This window comes from Tasmannia lanceolata, unplaced genomic scaffold (genome assembly GCF_043159265.1).
Source record: "Tasmannia lanceolata isolate RefF3 unplaced genomic scaffold, GAP_Taslan_0.1 ptg000015l, whole genome shotgun sequence".
Classification (NCBI taxonomy): domain Eukaryota; kingdom Viridiplantae; phylum Streptophyta; class Magnoliopsida; order Canellales; family Winteraceae; genus Tasmannia; species Tasmannia lanceolata.
Window position 1 is genome coordinate 51,403,950 of NW_027518692.1, and position 17,284 is coordinate 51,421,233.

Sequence of the window (17,284 nt, forward strand, 5' to 3'; positions counted from 1 at the left end):
AGGGGTGAAAATATCATCTATTTGCACCTCTAGTTTTGGAGATTAAATTGAGATGTCAATAATGTAAGCTGAAAATTTGGTATACATTTGAGAGTTGGGGTTGAAATTTTCGTAATCAACAAGGACAAGGTAATTGACGGCCGGAAGGTTTGACATTCGATCTAGTCATACGACTAAGTATAAGTTCATTTCTATCATTATCATCAAACTTATATAAGGTTTTTCATAATAGAGAAATAAATTTAGTGACTTTTTTCTTTTACAAAGAAAGTAACATGCACGACCTTTAACGTCATCCCTCTCCCTTAGACCCTAATCCCTATGCCCTTTCAATCATTTATTACCTTAATTTTATAGTGTAAATTCTGTTGTATCAGGCACAGTCCCGCGCTACCTTTTTCCGACGGAAGTATATATGCTAAAAAAAAAATATCCCCGCAGTAACAGATTTACCCTCACTGGCTACATATTTCCTTCATCGGCACCCTCTTAGATGCACTTTGATGAAACTTACCAATGAGGCCACCCTTGAAAGTGGTTTTTGCAAGGGCGCCCTTCATTCTATCATTCATCTTATAAAAATATTAGTTTATTGTTATCACAAAAAGAATTTTGAAAAAGAAATTCTCCCAATTTTTTACTTTTCAATAATTTTTTTTTTTTTTCTTGTTTCATTTTATTCCAATTTTTACTTTATTGCTTCTCTTTATTTCATTTTCTCTCCCAAAATCATTTCCATAGGATGATTGTAGCCCTCCGTTCTAAAAGGAGCTCATGTTATGAAAACCCCTATAGATATGAGGGTAGGGATCATCCTATGGATATGGTTTTTAGGGCACTACAGATTTACATTGTGGCCCATCAAATGGACGGTTTCGATCACCTCACGGGGTGGCCCTTACAAGACTTTAAAAAATTGAGATCCTTTTATATCGGAGGGCTACGATCATCCTATGGAAATCATTTTTGAGGCACAACCTATTTTGTGGCCAATCAAATGGACGATTTCCTGTGAAAATGATTTTTGGGGTACAAAAACTCGTAAACATTATTATTATTTAGAGATATTTATTCGAAACTATATCAAGGTTCCAATTTTTGGGTAAATGATGGTTCTTTGAAAAGAAAAAGAAAGAAAAAACTTATTTCGAAGCAAAAGAGACAAGCGTACGGCGTACCTTTACCATTCTTAAGATGCGCCCTTGTGTATTATAGAATTGCTCCTTACTTTATGCACGTGACAAATCTCTTGGATGCGCCTCCCCTAGTGGCAATTTTAACTAATATTGACAGAACAGAAGGGTACTTTGGGAAATCCCCGACTATAAATCCCGAACCTTTCCTAATCTGACCATCCAAGGTCAAAACCAGAGCTCTAATGGCGGCCATGAAAAGGAGAGGAAAGCAAACTCTTTTTTACGACCGAGTCCTTTTCTTGACTCAGCAATGATTTGTCAGAAACTTCGAATATAAAAGCTCTTCTTTTCTCCACATTTCTACCATATCATTTCCGTGTCTTCTCTCAGTCCTTAGTTTTAGAGTTTTTCCAAATCCTAACAAATAGATCTTCGTTTTTAATCTCAAAACCCTAGCTAAAGGCTCGTTCATTGAGAACCTGAAAAAAAAACAGTGAAAAAAAGTTGTGAGATTTTGTTTTTGTGTTTTTTTTTTTTTTTTTTGTGGTTTTGTATCTTAAACCTTAAAAGGCTTCAGATCTAGTAGAAAATGGGAAGTAAATGGAGGAAAGCAAAGGTTGCTCTAGGGCTAAATCTCTGTGTTTATGTTCCTGGAACAATTGATGATGCTTTGCCGGAATCTGACGCCGCCGGGAGGTTTTCCGACTACACTACGGTTTTTCCGGTGACCGGAAACTCAGATTCCAATCCATCAATGCCGACTACGCCGATTCCGTCATCGTCCGGCCTCCGGTTATCGAAAGCTAGTAGCAGATCATCCTCAAAGGTACGCCATTTTAGGGTTAGGTCATTTCATATAAAAAAAATAAGAAGACAGGGTTAGGTCGGGGTTTGATTTTCTAGTTTTTTTTTTTTGCTGTATTTGTGTTTTTAACGTGATTTTTCCAATCATTTCATTTTAGGGTTTCTCTATTGACTCGGATGTTTGTTATTTTTGTATCATATACACGAGAAACTACTATGGGATTTTTTCTAATGATTTTAGATTTTGGGAATTGATATCCCTCCAGCGACGGATAAAATCCCCCCTTTAACGTTATTCGTTAAGTTTTAAAGGCAAAAAAAAAACGTTAAAGGAGGTGAATTTATCCTCTAGCAGTGAACTCTTCTCAGAGAAACCGTTAAAGGGAGGGATTTTATCCGTTTAGGGGTGGGAAATATCATTTTCCGAGATTTTTAATATTTTGTTTTAGTATGATACTAATACAGTTCTACTTGGAAAAAAGAATAGTAGAATGTGTTGATTTGTTTGCTATATTTATGATGAAATTGGAGAATATTATTTTTTCTTATTTAAATTTGCCTTTTTTTTGTGTGTGTGTGGGTAGAATATATATAGAAAACGGTTTCTACACACAATTGTAGATAAGTTATCTACACACTAGCTTAAAATACAGTGGAGGGCATATTGTTTGGGTGATCCAAACCATTCGTTTGATTGGCCCTCACATAGATAGGGGTGTCGACAAAAAATCAGCTCCATAGGATCATCCCAACCCTACGATATGTGGAGGTAAAATGGACGTGTATAAACCTTCACAAGTCTGTCCATTTTTTGCCTCCACGGTTCGAAGCGTTAGGATGATCCTATGCTGATTTTTTGTGGACACCCTATCTATGTGAGGGCCAATCAAATGAATGGTTTGGATCACCCAAACAATGTGGGCCGCCTCTCTCATATATATATATATATATATATATATATATATATATATATATATATATATATGTATGAGGAAAGTGTTGGTGAGCTTAAGCTCACCAAACTTATGGTGAGCTTAAGCGCCCAATCACATGGGCCTACTTTGTTAGGATGATCCAAAGCATTCATTTGAAAGGCCCTATCATAGATGGGGTGTGTACCAAAAATCAGCTCCATAGGATCATCCTAACCCATCCATTTGTGGAGGTCAAAATGGACAGACATTATTTGTCCACAAATCTGCCCATTTTTGTCCTCCACAAATGGAGGGGTTAGGATGATCCTATGGAGCTGATTTTTGGTACACACCCTATCTATGATAGGACCTTGCAAATGAATGGTTTGGATCACCACTGAAAATGTGGGACCCATGTGATTGGATATATATATATATATATATATATATATATATATATATATATATATATGAGAAAAGTGTAGCTACACATACGTGTAGCTAACTTAGCTACACCAACGGCTTAAAATACAGTGGGCCCCACATTATTTGGGTGATGCAAACCATTCATTTGATGGGCCCTCACATAGATAGGGTGTGCCCAAAAAATCAGCTCCACAGGATCATCCCAACCCTACGATTTGTGGAGGCAAAATTGGATGTGTAAAAACCTTCACAAATCTATCAATTTTTGCCTTCACAGTTTGAAGGGTTGGGATGATCCTATGGAGCTGATTTTTTGGGCACACCCTATCAATGTGAGGGCCTATCAAATGAATGGTATATATATATATATATATATACTAGTAAATGCCTTTTTATTTGCTACAGTTCTACATGTTTTTTTCTGAATTTCTATGTTAACTGTTTATCTGCATCATTCTGTGTGACGTTGCTGTCATGATTTTTCTTTTGCCTCTCTCTCTCTCTCTTGTGGGGATAAAGTGTATTAATAATCTCTTTGAGGACCAGTTTCAGTTGGCTTATTAGAAAAAGAAAACTGCAGAGTACTTTTTTTTTCTTCTCTTCCCTCGAAGGAAAACTACAAAGTACTTAGTCCATGAGCTTTCCAACAGTAGACTTCACAAAGGGGTAAAAGGATAGAGAATCTAACAGTAATTCCTAATTTCCCCCCTTCCCTCTTTTGGTGGGTATTGGGTAAGACTAGGTAATCTTTCCTTATTGACTTTTCTTCATCACTAGCATAAGGGAAATTTCTTGATTGCCGAATATTAGATACTTTTTTGTTTTCCATTAATTTCTTAAATTGGCCTTTTTCATTGAAATGACAAAGGTTTATTTATGCTTCTATGGAGTCATGATTTGTATGGTGAAAAGAAAAGGAAGTTAAAAGCTTCTCTGTTTGTATGTGGTTGAACCATACTTTCAAAACTCCTCCACACTATTGCTGACTCGCCGGAGTTGACTCATTTTACCTTGGTTGCATTTCTGTCTGAGTCCGCATTTTGCTCTATAAAGTCAATTAAAACTCCTTTGATTATCCAAAATTATGACCGTGTAAACTGAGTGCTCGGCCACCATCAACCGAGTACTTGATCGTGTCACGCCGAGTCGACTAGGACTGTGATGATTGCCTAATTAATTTGATTTGTGCTAATACATTAGAGAGATCGGGTGTGTGCGAACCCACATGATATATATTGTGTAGCCAATTTGCTTGACATAACGCCCCAGAAAACCCGGCTTTATGTTTGTATAGTTAATAATTTATAATAATAAGATTGCTTTTATAAATATTAGTTTGTGTTTAAAGAGGGATAATAGATACAAGGGAGCCCTTGCATAAAGAGCCATAAAAGGGCTCTTGATTGGATCCAATGAAGAGCCCTCCTGTGGCTCTTTATGCAAACTTAGATAATAGGTAATAAATAATATTTCTTCCCCTTTCTCAGCATTTCCAACCCCTTTTGTTTGTATTTTGGCCTATTCCTGAAAATGAAGACATTTCCAAGAAAAAGACAAATAAGAGGTATCTTCCGCTGGAATATCTTTTGTTTGCATCCCTAGAAGCACCAGCTATTTAGCTAATAAGCTTGCTAAATCTGGCGTGCACAGGGAATTCATATATTAAGGGCAACCTCTGCCCCTAATGTAATTTTTTATTAATAATAAATGCTCTTTCAAAATTGGTATGGCTTGGGCTTTCCAAAGGAGGATTACGAAAGTACTGTTGGATTGGGGAGGGGCGTTTTCCGGAAGACTCGGACAAGCCTTGTGGAAGGCAATTCCATTTGCAGTCACATGGTACTTATGGCTGGAAAGGAACAATCGAATTTTCAAAAATCGCTCAAGGACATGGCAGTATATTGTCTTGGATGTCAAAACTGTGCTTATTATGTGGTCTAAGGCAAACATCAGAATTCCTTTTTCTGTGGGAACCATTCTGCGGAATTGGAATGTGATTGCTTCGGAACGGAGGGCGGCAGTTGGGATCAATCCATGTTGGCGTCCACCGCCTATTGGGTGGCTGAAGCTCAACTTTGATGGAAGCTCCTTCGGTAATCCAGGTATTGCGGGATTCGGGGGTGTTATCCGTGATTCGGGAGGTCGTGTCTTAATGTCATATGCGTGACCAGTGGGTACATGCGATGCAAATGAGGCTGAAGCCAGGAGCCTGTTATTCGGACTTACGTGGTCCGAGAAGAACAATCTTAGACCATTGATCGTCGAGGGCGATTCGACCAACGTGATAGCTTGGGCATCTAGTCGCTGCGGCGGACCATGGAGACTTTACCAGACGATTGAGGCGATTAGAGATTTGATGCGGTTATTACACCCTCAAATCAATCATATGTGAAGATCGACCAATCCAACGGCCGACACCCTGGCTAAAGAGGGGGCCTATCTTGCCGAACCTCGTATATTAATCTATACCCAATCTGAGATCACCTCTTGATTTTCTTTTTTGGATACTGTACTTCTTCCGGGTCGTGGGCCATTATTTTTGGGTTGTATTCTGAGGGACATCTTGTCCCCTGTTTTTTACTTTGTTGGGAATAAAATCGTTTCGTTACTTTTAAAAAAATAAAAATAAATGCTCTTTCAAAAATAAAATAAAAAAGCATGCCTCAAAAGTCTCTTTTCTAAGAAACTCACTCCCCCTCCCTCCTCTCTCTCTATTTAGGTTCATCTGATTGGTACTGTTTTTTTCACCTTGCCCAATCAGTGAAGGTTCTCTATGTTACTATGCCCATAAATCACTAGTCAGACATCCAAGTTAAATTATCTGGAATTAAGACTGATTAATACATAAAAATAAGTAATAAAAAACTAGCTATACATTGACTTGACTCCGTCAATTCGTCAAATATTAAATCAGCTATACAGGGGTAATTTGGCTTTTTTTTATTGAAAAAAAATGATCAAATACTTGGGATGTTGATCTGTTACTTGGAAAAAACTTTCTGAAGTATGATGAAAAGGCTTGGTAAAATACTTGGAATTTTTTTTTGGGTACTTACAAAAACTCGATTGAATACGTGGAAAACATACAAAAAATTGATAAAATACTTGAAATTTGTTATTATTGAGTACTTGAAATGCTCATTGGATAATTGACTGCATTTTTAGTTGATTAAGGCTTTGACTGTTCAATTGTTATAGAATGTGACTGCCTAGATGCCTGGCCAATCACCTAGGCACCCAGCCAGGGTCTATTGCTTAGGAAAGATCCACCTTGGTAGCCAGCCTATGGCCAGAAATAATTCACTAGGAGTGTATAGAATATGTTAAAAGGAGAGAGAGAGAGAGAGAGAGAGAGAGAGAGAGTTAGACGAGAGAGAGAGTCAGACGAGAGAGAGGGAGAGAAGAGTGCGTTGGAGAGTTGCCTCTCTCCACGCACAAAAATATTATTTATTATGTGTGTGTGAAATGACATAATGCCCTCAGGCTTGTGCACTTATTTAACACTCCCCCTCAAGCCGGAGTGTATATATCATACATTCTAAGCTTGTTACAAATATCTTTTAACTTAACGGGTCCTAAGGCTTTGGTAAACACATCTGCAAGTTGATCTGCTGATCGAGTGAACACGGTACAGATTTCGCCTCTCTGAATCCTCTGGCGAATGAAATGACAGTCAACTTCAATGTGCTTGGTCCTTTCATGGAAGATAAGATTATTGGCAATATAAATTGCAGACTTGTTATCACAATATAATCGAGTTGGACCTGAAGATGAGAGACCAATCTCTGATAAGAAGGAACGTAGCCAGATTAGTTCCCCACTAGCATAAGACATGGCCCTGTACTCTGACTCTGCACTTGATTTAGACACAATGTCTTGCTTCTTACTTCTCCATGATACCATATTACCTCCAACAAAGGTGCAGTAACCAGTTGTTGATCTCCTATCAGCTGGAGATCCTGCCCAGTCAGCATCTGTGAATCCCTCTACTCTCTCATGACCATGCTTCTTGAAATACAATCCTCTTCCTGGGGTACCTTTCAAGTACCTAATAATTTGAATTATTGCTGCCCAATGAGAAGTCCGAGGAGAATTCATAAATTGACTGACTACCCCCACAACAAAAGAAATCTCGTCCTGTCAAATAAATCAATTTATCAACGAGTCTCCTGTATCGTCCTGGATCATCTAACAAATCACCTTCATCATCTGGAAGTAGTTTAACATTTGGATCCATAGGTGTAGATGCTGGCTTTACCCCCATAGAACCTGTCTCCTCTAAAATATCTAAGGTATACTTCCTCTGTTATAAAGACAATCCATATTTAGAACGAGCCACTTCGATTCCAAGAAAATATCTGAGAAACCCCTGATCTTTAGTAGAAAACTCTTCTTGAAGAAAAGTTTTCAAACGATGTATACCAACTCTGTCATCTTCTGTGATTACAATATCATCCACATATACAATCAAGAAGATGTATCCAGTAGTAGACCGATAGCTGAAGATAGAATGATCTACGGATCACTGTTTCATACAAAATCTCAAAATTGCAGCACTGAACCTCCCAAACCATGCTCTCGGAGATTGTTTGAGTCCATAAATAGCTTTCTGAAGACGACAGACTGATGAACACATCTCCCCCTGAGTAACATACCCAGGAGGTTGCTCCATATCCACTTCCTCACTGAGATCATCATGGAGAAATGCATTTTTAACATCAAGTTAATAGAGTGGCCAGCCACGGTTAACATCAATAGAAATCAAAACTCGAACAGATGGTATCTTGGCCACAAGAGAGAATGTCTCCTGATAATCAACCCCAAAAGTTTGAGTATACCCTTTAGCCACAAGTCGAGCTTTAAGCCGTTCAATGGTGCCATCAGGAATATATTTAATTGCAAAGACCCATCGACACCCAACAGTCTTCGCACCAGAAGGCAAAGAAACAAGTCGCCATGTATTATTTGAATGCAAAGCAGCAATTTCGGCATCCATAGCCGCTCGCCAACCAGGATGAGCAAGAGCATCTGAAACAGACTTAAGCAAAGAAATAGAAGAGACACTAGAAACAAATGAACGAAATGAGGGTGAGAGATGCTCATAGGAAACAAATTGGGAAATGGGATGTGCAGTAGTATGTGAGCGAGTGCGAGAGGCAATAGGTGAATCAAAGAAGTACCTGACGTAGGAGCTTCCGACTGAGGACGAGGATCAGCTGTATGAGATAATGGCTGAGCAATTGAGAAAACAATCTGTCGTGGTCCTCGAGTATAAACTTTTGGCTCTTTATGACCCTCGGGTGTTTCACTACCACCAACCACTGGAGTGGGCTCTACAGAATAAGGTGGCAGTGGAAATAGTGTAGGTGGTACCTCAACAGAAGTGGGAGGATGGTCTGAAAAAGAAGGACTATCTTCAAAGAAAGTAACATTCGTAGAAACGTAAGTTTTGCGCAGTTGAGGATTATAACACTTGTATCATTTTTTGGTACGAGAGTATCCTAAAAAGATACATTTTTCAGCCCGAGGATCTAGCTTATCGAGACCAGGTCCTAACTTATGAACGAAACATGTACACCCAAATATACGTGGAAGTAAAGGAAAGGGATCACCTAATGGGTACAATGTAGTGAAAGGTGTCTTGCCAGATAACACTGAAGAAGGGAGACGATTTGCTTAGAAACATGCTGTAAGCAGTGCATCTCCCCAATAGACTTTTGGGACACGCATCTGAAACATGAGAGTACGAGTAATATCTAATAAATATCTAATCTTCCTCTCTGCAACACCATTTTGCTGCGAAGTATATGCACAAGATGATTGATGAATGATGCCCACATGAATCAAGAAAATGACAAAAACCATTAATGTTAGAAAAATATTCTCTAGCATTATCTATACCCAAGCAAGAAATAGAACATTTAAACTGATTAACAATTTCAAAGTAAAAACTACGAAACGCATTAATACTTAAGAACAATCCTTCAAGAGGAATAACCACGTAACTCGTGAAAAATCATCCACAAATATAACAAAGTATCTAAATCCAAATAAAGAAACAGTATGTGAGGGGCCCCACACATCTGAGCGAATAAGCTCAAAAGGCCGTGAAGCACGACGAACACCACACGAAGGGAAAGACTCACGATGGTGTTTTCCCAACTCACAAGACTCACAAGGGAAGGACTCAACAGATGTAGTAATAAAATGAGATTTCCTAAGACTATCAGTAGGAGGGTGGCCCAAACGACAGTGCCACTGATAAGCATCAACTGAGGTGTGGAGCGCAGCACCAACAGGAGTAGAATCAAGATAGTACAAGCCAGCCCTCTCACGTCCTAAACCAATCCTTGTCCCAGTCTTCAGATCCTGAAAAACACAATAAGAAGGAAAAAAAGAAACAGAACAATTCAGAGTTTTCGTCAATTCACGCACAGACAATAAACTAATGGGAAATGAAAGAACATAAAGAACTGAAGATAAACATAGGTCTTTAGAGATGGGAACTACACCGATCCAGAGACAATTGATGTAATACCATCTGCTAAAGTAACAGTATGAGGTGTACTAAACGATGCTGACTTGAAAGAAGTAGTTTGAAATTACCAGTCATGTGGTGGGATGCCCCTGAATCAATGAGCCTCGATCCAGAAGCATCGCTAGAAAGGAAACAAGGAAACCTGGTTGGGCAAAAGTGGCAATCGACTGGTTGCCTCGATCACGTAGGCGCAAAAGTTCTTCATACTCAGCTCGGTCAATCATCATAGAGTCTCGCTGAACCAAGAGAGCATGAGCAGAAACTGGTGGCAAAACAGGAGAAGACCCTGTAACAGAGGCATGGGGGTGGCTATCAAATGTAGCAACAAATGCGGTGTTAGACCGAGATGGACGAAGCTCGGGATGTAAATCATAACAATAATCAATAGTGTGTCCCTCCATATGACAATGAGAACAATATCTAGACCCACGGCCACGGCCTCCCCCTGAATCACGACCACGACCACGGCTACCTCCATCACGACCACGGCCACAGGAATCTCCATCTCGTCCACGACCAAATCTAGTATAACTACGACCACGATCTCCCCCAGTGGATGTGGCCAAAGCGGATCCATCAAGAGGATGATCACTAACTGGAACCGTTCTCATACGATGTACTCGAGAAAATGCCTCGGAAAGAGATGGAAGGGACCCAGAATTATATATCTGCTGTCTCATCTGAAGATAATCTGGTCCTAAAGAATCAAGATAGCGAACCACAGTTTTTCTTGACGCTCTGCAAGGACGATGGGATCGATAGTGAAAAGCATTAGTGTGTCAAGCTGCTGGCACAATGGAATATATGAGTTGTGATGATCTATTGTGGACTTGTCACCACGCTGAAATTTAAACCAATCTGAGAGTAGATCACACATGCGAGTAATGTTATCTGCTCCTGAATACAAAATCGCAGCCTGGTCCTAGACTTCCTTAGATGAATCAAGATACATCATATTAGCAGTAAGCAGCAAATCCATACAACCCCATAAGAAGGATCGAATCACGGCATCCTCTTGTTCCCACTTGGCATAAGTGGGATCTTTCACATCTGGAGGAGACTGCTCAAGAAAACGAACCTTGCCTCGACCCAGAAGATATATACGAACCGCCCTCTTCCAAGCAGGATAATTATTCCCGTCAAGACGAATAGAGGTCATTTGGAGAGGTGGTTCTATGTGGGCCCCCATATGAGAAGAGCTAGTGGAGGGAATCGTAGATGAGACAGGAACCCCATCATCTTTAAGGGAGGTCATCTGCTGCAAAGATGAATCAACAGGATTCATGGCGCAACCAACAATAGTAGGCAACCACTACACTAACGCCGAGAACAATTGCCAACAAGTAACAAAAAAAAATAAAAAATGCTATCACCGACTTAAGCAATCAATAACAATGAACATCTACCACTCTTCCACAAAATACTTCCAACACATCCACCACCAGTAAAGTAGTCACCAGCAAACAACCATCATAATGAAGGTGACAAAAAAAAAACATGTAAGGTGACAATACCTCCCACATAGCCACCAACAACAACCAATTAACACTTTGGTCTCACGGCAATAATTAACATCCAACACGATACCCACCAGCAGTAGCTAATAAGACATCAACAACAATAAACCTCACCCTCCAACAAGACCACACCCATGAACCAGCCAAGAGATCACAATGTGAATCATCAACCAACCACGGAGAAACCAACAATCAACAACGCCACCACGTCCACAAAACCATCAACAAATCGATTACCAGAAGAAAATACCAATAATAACCATCGCACAATCCACTAATAACAATAGAAAGAGTATGGCAAACCTCTTTAGATCATTAAGAAGAGCCAAATAGGGGCTGATTTGGTCACAAAGAGAAACCGGTATAGTGGAATCACAAAATAGAAAGAACTAGGGTTAGGGTTTTAAAAGGATCACGTATGGGATTTAGGTTTTAGGGTTGTTAGATGTCCAAGGGAAGGGGGTTTGGCTAGGGTTAGGGTTAAAGAGGTGATGTGGTCAGGGCTAGGTTAAAAAACCCAAAAAAAGAGGAAGAAAGAACTGTAAAAAAAAAAGGGAAAAAAAGAGGGGGCTGAGGTTTGAGGGTTTAGATATGGTACCTTTTTAGGGAGGATCTTGCTTGAGCTTTGATACCATGTTAAAAGGAGAGAGAGAGAGAGAGAGAGAGAGAGAGAGAGAGAGAGAGAGACGAGAGAGAGGGAGAGAAGAGTGCGTTGGAGAGTTGCCTCTCTCCACGCACAAAAAATATTATTTATTATGTGTGTGAAATGACATAAATGCCCTCAGGCTTGTGCACTTATTTAACAGAATAGAATCTTCTTTTCTTCGAGATAATTGAGAAAATGGCCCTATAAACCCCTATGAGTTTCAGAAAACCCTCTTTGTCCATCTCTTTAATGGATCACTTGGATCAGAACGTAAACTTTTTTTGTTAAGTTAAATTTCTAAACTAAGCCTTTTATTTTTGTTCCAAGTTCCATTGTTTTATATTCCTTGCTAATTTGTTAGCAAGCTAACTAACTAAGTGACTAAGTAACTAACTAACTAACTACACAACATATGGGGGGCTTACTGTTCCTGCCCTCGAGCGCAGATAAGCTTATTTGTGCTTTAGTGCAAAAAACAAGGTGGGCCCACATTTTTGAGTTGATCCAAAGCATTCATTTGGAAGGCCCTTACCTAGATAAGGTGTCCACAAAAAATCTGATCCATAGGATCATCCTAACCCATCCAAAAGTGGAGGGGAAAATTTTCACTAAATAGAACATAAAGGGTGTTCTATCATATTTATTTAGAATATCTATATACTATATAGTAGAAGAGAAAAGAAGAGAATTTTTTGAATTTTTTAAAAATTCTATGAGAATTACACATCACTTTTTTTGACTTTTTTTAACAAATGCACCCATTCAACCCACATATTTTCAATCCTACCCCCTCCTTTATACTTTTTAACAAAGGCACCCATTAAAACCACATAATTTCAATCTTACCCCCCCTCCTTTATGCTTTTTTAATAAAAAATCTATAGGGTGATCTTAACCATCCAATTGAAGAGGAATTATGGAAACCTCTATAGATTGGGAGGGCTAGGATCAGCCTATGGAAATGATTTTTGGGGCACAACCTATTTATGTTGTGTTCCATCACATGGACGGTTTAGATCAACCTATGATGTGGTCTATACAATTCTTTGTCAGCCCGTGCATCGCACGGGGTTTTTTGCTAGTTATATATATATATATATATATATATATATATATATATATATATATATATATATATATATATATATAAGATCCATTATTTTAATATGGTATTTTAAAGTTCTTCTTTCTTGAAAGGTTTCAATACCAAAATTCCATCTTTTGTATTGGCCAAATATATTTCTTTCTATTATTAATAATACAAGAGGTATCGGCGTTCTTACCTTTTGCTTTTGCATTCTGTGGCTTGCAGAAAACCTGCGCTATATGCTTGGGCAGCATGAAACCTGGCCATGGACATGCACTCTTCACTGCAGAATGCTCACACGCTTTCCATTTCCATTGCATTGCTTCAAATGTGAAACATGGCAACCAGGTATGCCCCGTTTGCAGAGCGAAATGGAAGGAGATCCCCTTTCAAGGCCCCTCTTCTGATCCCATTCACAGAAGTGCCAGAATCAACTCTCTAGATTGGCCCCATGTTGACACTTGGATGACACTATTGCGTCGGCTCCCTCCCCTTCATATGGATTCCCATCGACAGATCACATCTCTCTTCCACAATTCTGAGCCAAATGTTTTCAATGACGACGAGCCTTTGGAACCCCAACCAGAATTGTTAAAGAGCTCTCTTGAGAATAACCATTCAAAAACAGTAGAGATGAAAACATACCCGGAATTCTCTGTTGTTCCACGCTCAGCCTCCCATGAGAACTTCACTGCTCTTATCCATCTCAAAGCTCCTTTAACAAGCTCAATGCAGAATTCGAGCTTGCCTATCTCACATCAAACTTCCCGTGCTCCTGTTGATATTGTCACCGTGCTTGATGTTAGTGGCAGCATGGCAGGTACTAAGCTTGCATTGCTCAAACGAGCCATGGGGTTTGTGATCCAGAACCTTGGACCCTTCGACCGGCTCTCTGTTGTTGCCTTCTCGTCAACTGCACGCCGGCTCTTTCACCTCCGCCGGATGTCGGATTCTGGGCGGCAGCAAGCACTCCAAGCAGTGAATTCTCTGATCTCAAGTGGTGGGACCAACATAGCAGAAGGCCTGAGGAAGGGTGCCAAGGTGATTTGAAACAATCATTACTCCAAAAGCTTAAGCTATTAAAGTAGGTGTTATTTAATCATTTATACTTCAACACTCCCCCTCACGTGTGGTCCCTCTTTTTTTGGTTGGCCGTATATGTGGATTTTTAATATTAAGGCAATGTTTGGATACAGGTAGTTACCGTCTAGATTAGTGGTATAAGTAGTAAATAGGGAGGATACAAACATTTGATTTACCAAGGATTTACCTTGTAGAATAGTGATAGCTAGTGTTTGTTTGCAACCTCGTAGAGTAGTGGGAGAGGGTGTCATTACCAATATAGAAAGAAAAGAGAGAAGGAAGAGAGAGCAAGAGAGAAAAAGCAAAATTTTCCAGGCCAAATTTCTCCTTTTTAAAGATATTTGGCTTGGAAGGTATAAGGAGAGGCCCTACATTGATGCCAAGTCACCAGACATGCAATTTTTACCTTCGAAACTTGTCTAGTAGTCTCCAGGGATTTTGATGCTACATTGGCAACCAAACACCCTGAAGTTACCAAAAAGTCCATTTTTTTGCTTCGGAAATCCTTGAGGATGCCAGGCATTGGGCAACCAAACAGTCCCTAAGGATTTGTTGGGTTTTTAACCCCCTTTGCCAGAAATTGGATCAAACCATCCTGATCCAAAGCAAGAAGGCCCCCGTGGCAGGAAATTGGGGAACCCCCTTTTTTTAAGGAACCCCTCTTCGCGCAAAAACCCAAATCCCCAAATAGATTGGGGATCCGCTTAAAAGATGATACTTCCTCTTTACTACTGGTTAGAGGGAGCGCGAAAAGAGGACCTGCTGTTAGGCAATAGCTCTGATACCATGTGAAACAACCAATTACTCCTAAAGCTTAAGCTATTAGAGTTGGTGTTATTTAATCATTTATACTTCAACAGGTGATGGAAGAGCGTAGGAAAAAGAACCCAGTCTGTAGCATCATACTGCTATCTGATGGGCATGACACATATACCGTCACAGGACCAGGTGGGGCCAATCCACGACCAGACTACCGGTCACTTCTTCCTTCATCTTTTCATGGGGGTATAGGTTGTCAGATTCCAGTTCATGCATTTGGGTTTGGGACTGACCATGATGCCACCTCAATGCACTCTATCTCAGAGACCTCTGGTGGGACCTTTTCATTCATCGAGGCCGACAGTGTGATCCAGGATGCATTCGCACAGTGCATTGGGGGGCTCCTGAGCGTAGTGGTGCAAGAACTGTCTGTGGGGATCGAGTGTGTGCACCCGGGTGTACACATGAGCTCAATTAAAGCAGGAAGCTACAAAGGCCGTATGTCCAGTGATAAGAGGGTAGGTTCTATTGAGGTTGGGGATTTGTACGCGGATGAAGAGAGGGATTTTCTGGTGTCCGTCAATGTTCCCGCAGGTGATGCTGGGGAGAAGACAGCACTACTAAAGGTTGGGTGTGTTTACAGAGACCCACTATTGAAAGAGAAGGTGAATTTGGAAGGCCAAGAAGTGATAATTCAGAGGCCAGAACATGTTAATAATGAGTGTGTGGTCTCAATTGACGTGGATAGGCAGAGGAACAGGCTTCAATCTGCAGATGCCATGGCAGAGGCGCGGGGTTTAGCTGAGAGGGGTGACCTAGGTGGGGCAGTGGCAATTCTTGAGAGCCGTCGGAGGATTTTGTCAGAATCTGTGGCGGCACGGGCTGGTGATCAGCTCTGCATTGCGCTTGATGCAGAGTTGAAGGAGATGCAAGAGAGGATGGCTAACCGGCATGTGTATGAGGCATCGGGGAGGGCATATGTGCTTTCTGGCCTAAGTTCACACTCATGGCAGAGGGCTACAGCTCGCGGGGATTCGACTGAGAGTGCAAGTGTTTTGCATGCTTACCAAACGCCATCTATGGTCGATATGCTTAACAGGTCCCAGACTATGCCCCTCCTTGGCCCTTCTCCGCCACATCCAATCAGACCGCCGAAGCCGAGGTAATTGTTAGGTACATGGTTTTTATGGAATTATAATTTGATTCCTATCTTCATGTTTTCAGTGTCATCTCTTTCTTGTTATTTTTTTACTTTTTTTTTCTGGTTTGGGGGTAATTGGGGGAAGAGAAAGTAGTTTTTGGATTTTTACATGTTGGGCTTTTTTCTGTCTTGTAAATGGAATAAGGTGGTGAATATGAGGGACTGGTTTTGGGGGAATGGGAGAGAGAGGTTAGGATTTGGGACTACATTTTCCTTTTATTTTTTTGATGTTGTACATACAGAAAAGGATTCTCTTGTTGAAAGAAACAGAGAGTTGGGTATAAAGCTTTGTAATTGAGGGGGAATACTTGGGAAGCATTTGTATAAATATATTTGGTCTTCATTCTTTCAGGAGTCTTGAAGGTAAAAGTAGGCCCTTACATTTTGATCTTAAATAATTGGAAATGCCCCTTCATTTTTTTCTTCTCTTGAAGGTAAAAGTAGGCACCTACATTTGCTCTTAAATAATTGGAAATGCCCCTGCAATTTTTTCTTGTCTTGGTTTCTACATTAGCTATCTGGAACTTGGAACTTGGAACTTGACACTCAACAGGACCAGAAATGCCCCTTCAATTCTTTCAAGAGTGATGCACTATACCACTCAGGGTAGGTAAACTGTGATTAAACCATGACCATTGATGATATTGGCATATTCATGTACACCGTCCAATTGATTTGCATGTCCATTGATCTTAACCATCCGACCAATTGTCAGAAATTGAGCCAATTGATTATATCCTAACCACCCAATTGGTAGACTTGTTTTTCAGACAATTTACTGTTTACTCTAAATTTTGCTTACTCTTCAAAGCTGCTTATCTAATCAAATTGTTAGGGGCTTCATTGTATGCCCACAAAAAAGTTAATTAGGATCATCCAAGGGCAGGCAACCCTCCTCGCACTGCCTATCAATGACGGGCCCAGAAATGAATGGGTTGGATACTTGGATCATCCATTCAAGTGGGCCCTGCTGTTGTTTTAACCAAGGTAATGCATTTAGAAATAGGTAGCCTCGCAAAAGTATTGTCAACCTACATACACTGCAAAGATAAATCGTTCAAAATAGATGTCCTTACAAAGGGGCTATTTTGAATTCAGGAAGAATTGAAAAAAGCTATCTATGAAATAGTGTTTTCAATCATCTGCCTACCTTATTTTCAGTATTTCTTTTAC

General features: G+C 40.1%; 2 protein-coding genes across 2 annotated transcripts; one reads left to right on the forward strand and one right to left on the reverse strand.

Annotated features, from left to right (window-relative positions):
• The first annotated feature begins 1,366 nt into the window (after nt 1–1,366).
• On the forward strand, nt 1,367–16,458 carry LOC143892277 (E3 ubiquitin-protein ligase WAV3-like). Its single transcript, XM_077396771.1, has 3 exons — nt 1,367–1,962; nt 13,294–14,109; nt 15,012–16,458. Exons 1-3 carry the CDS (start codon nt 1,726–1,728, stop codon nt 16,074–16,076), a joined length of 2,118 nt encoding a protein of 705 aa, XP_077252886.1. The 5' UTR covers nt 1,367–1,725; the 3' UTR covers nt 16,077–16,458.
• On the reverse strand, nt 9,367–10,471 carry LOC143892278 (uncharacterized). The gene is made up of 2 exons (XM_077396772.1): nt 9,961–10,471; nt 9,367–9,649 (listed from the first exon to the last, which is right to left on the reverse strand). The coding sequence occupies exons 1-2, from the start codon at nt 10,427–10,429 to the stop codon at nt 9,612–9,614; spliced, it is 507 nt and encodes a 168-aa protein (XP_077252887.1). The 5' UTR covers nt 10,430–10,471; the 3' UTR covers nt 9,367–9,611.
• Nucleotides 16,459–17,284: the final 826 nt, after the last annotated feature.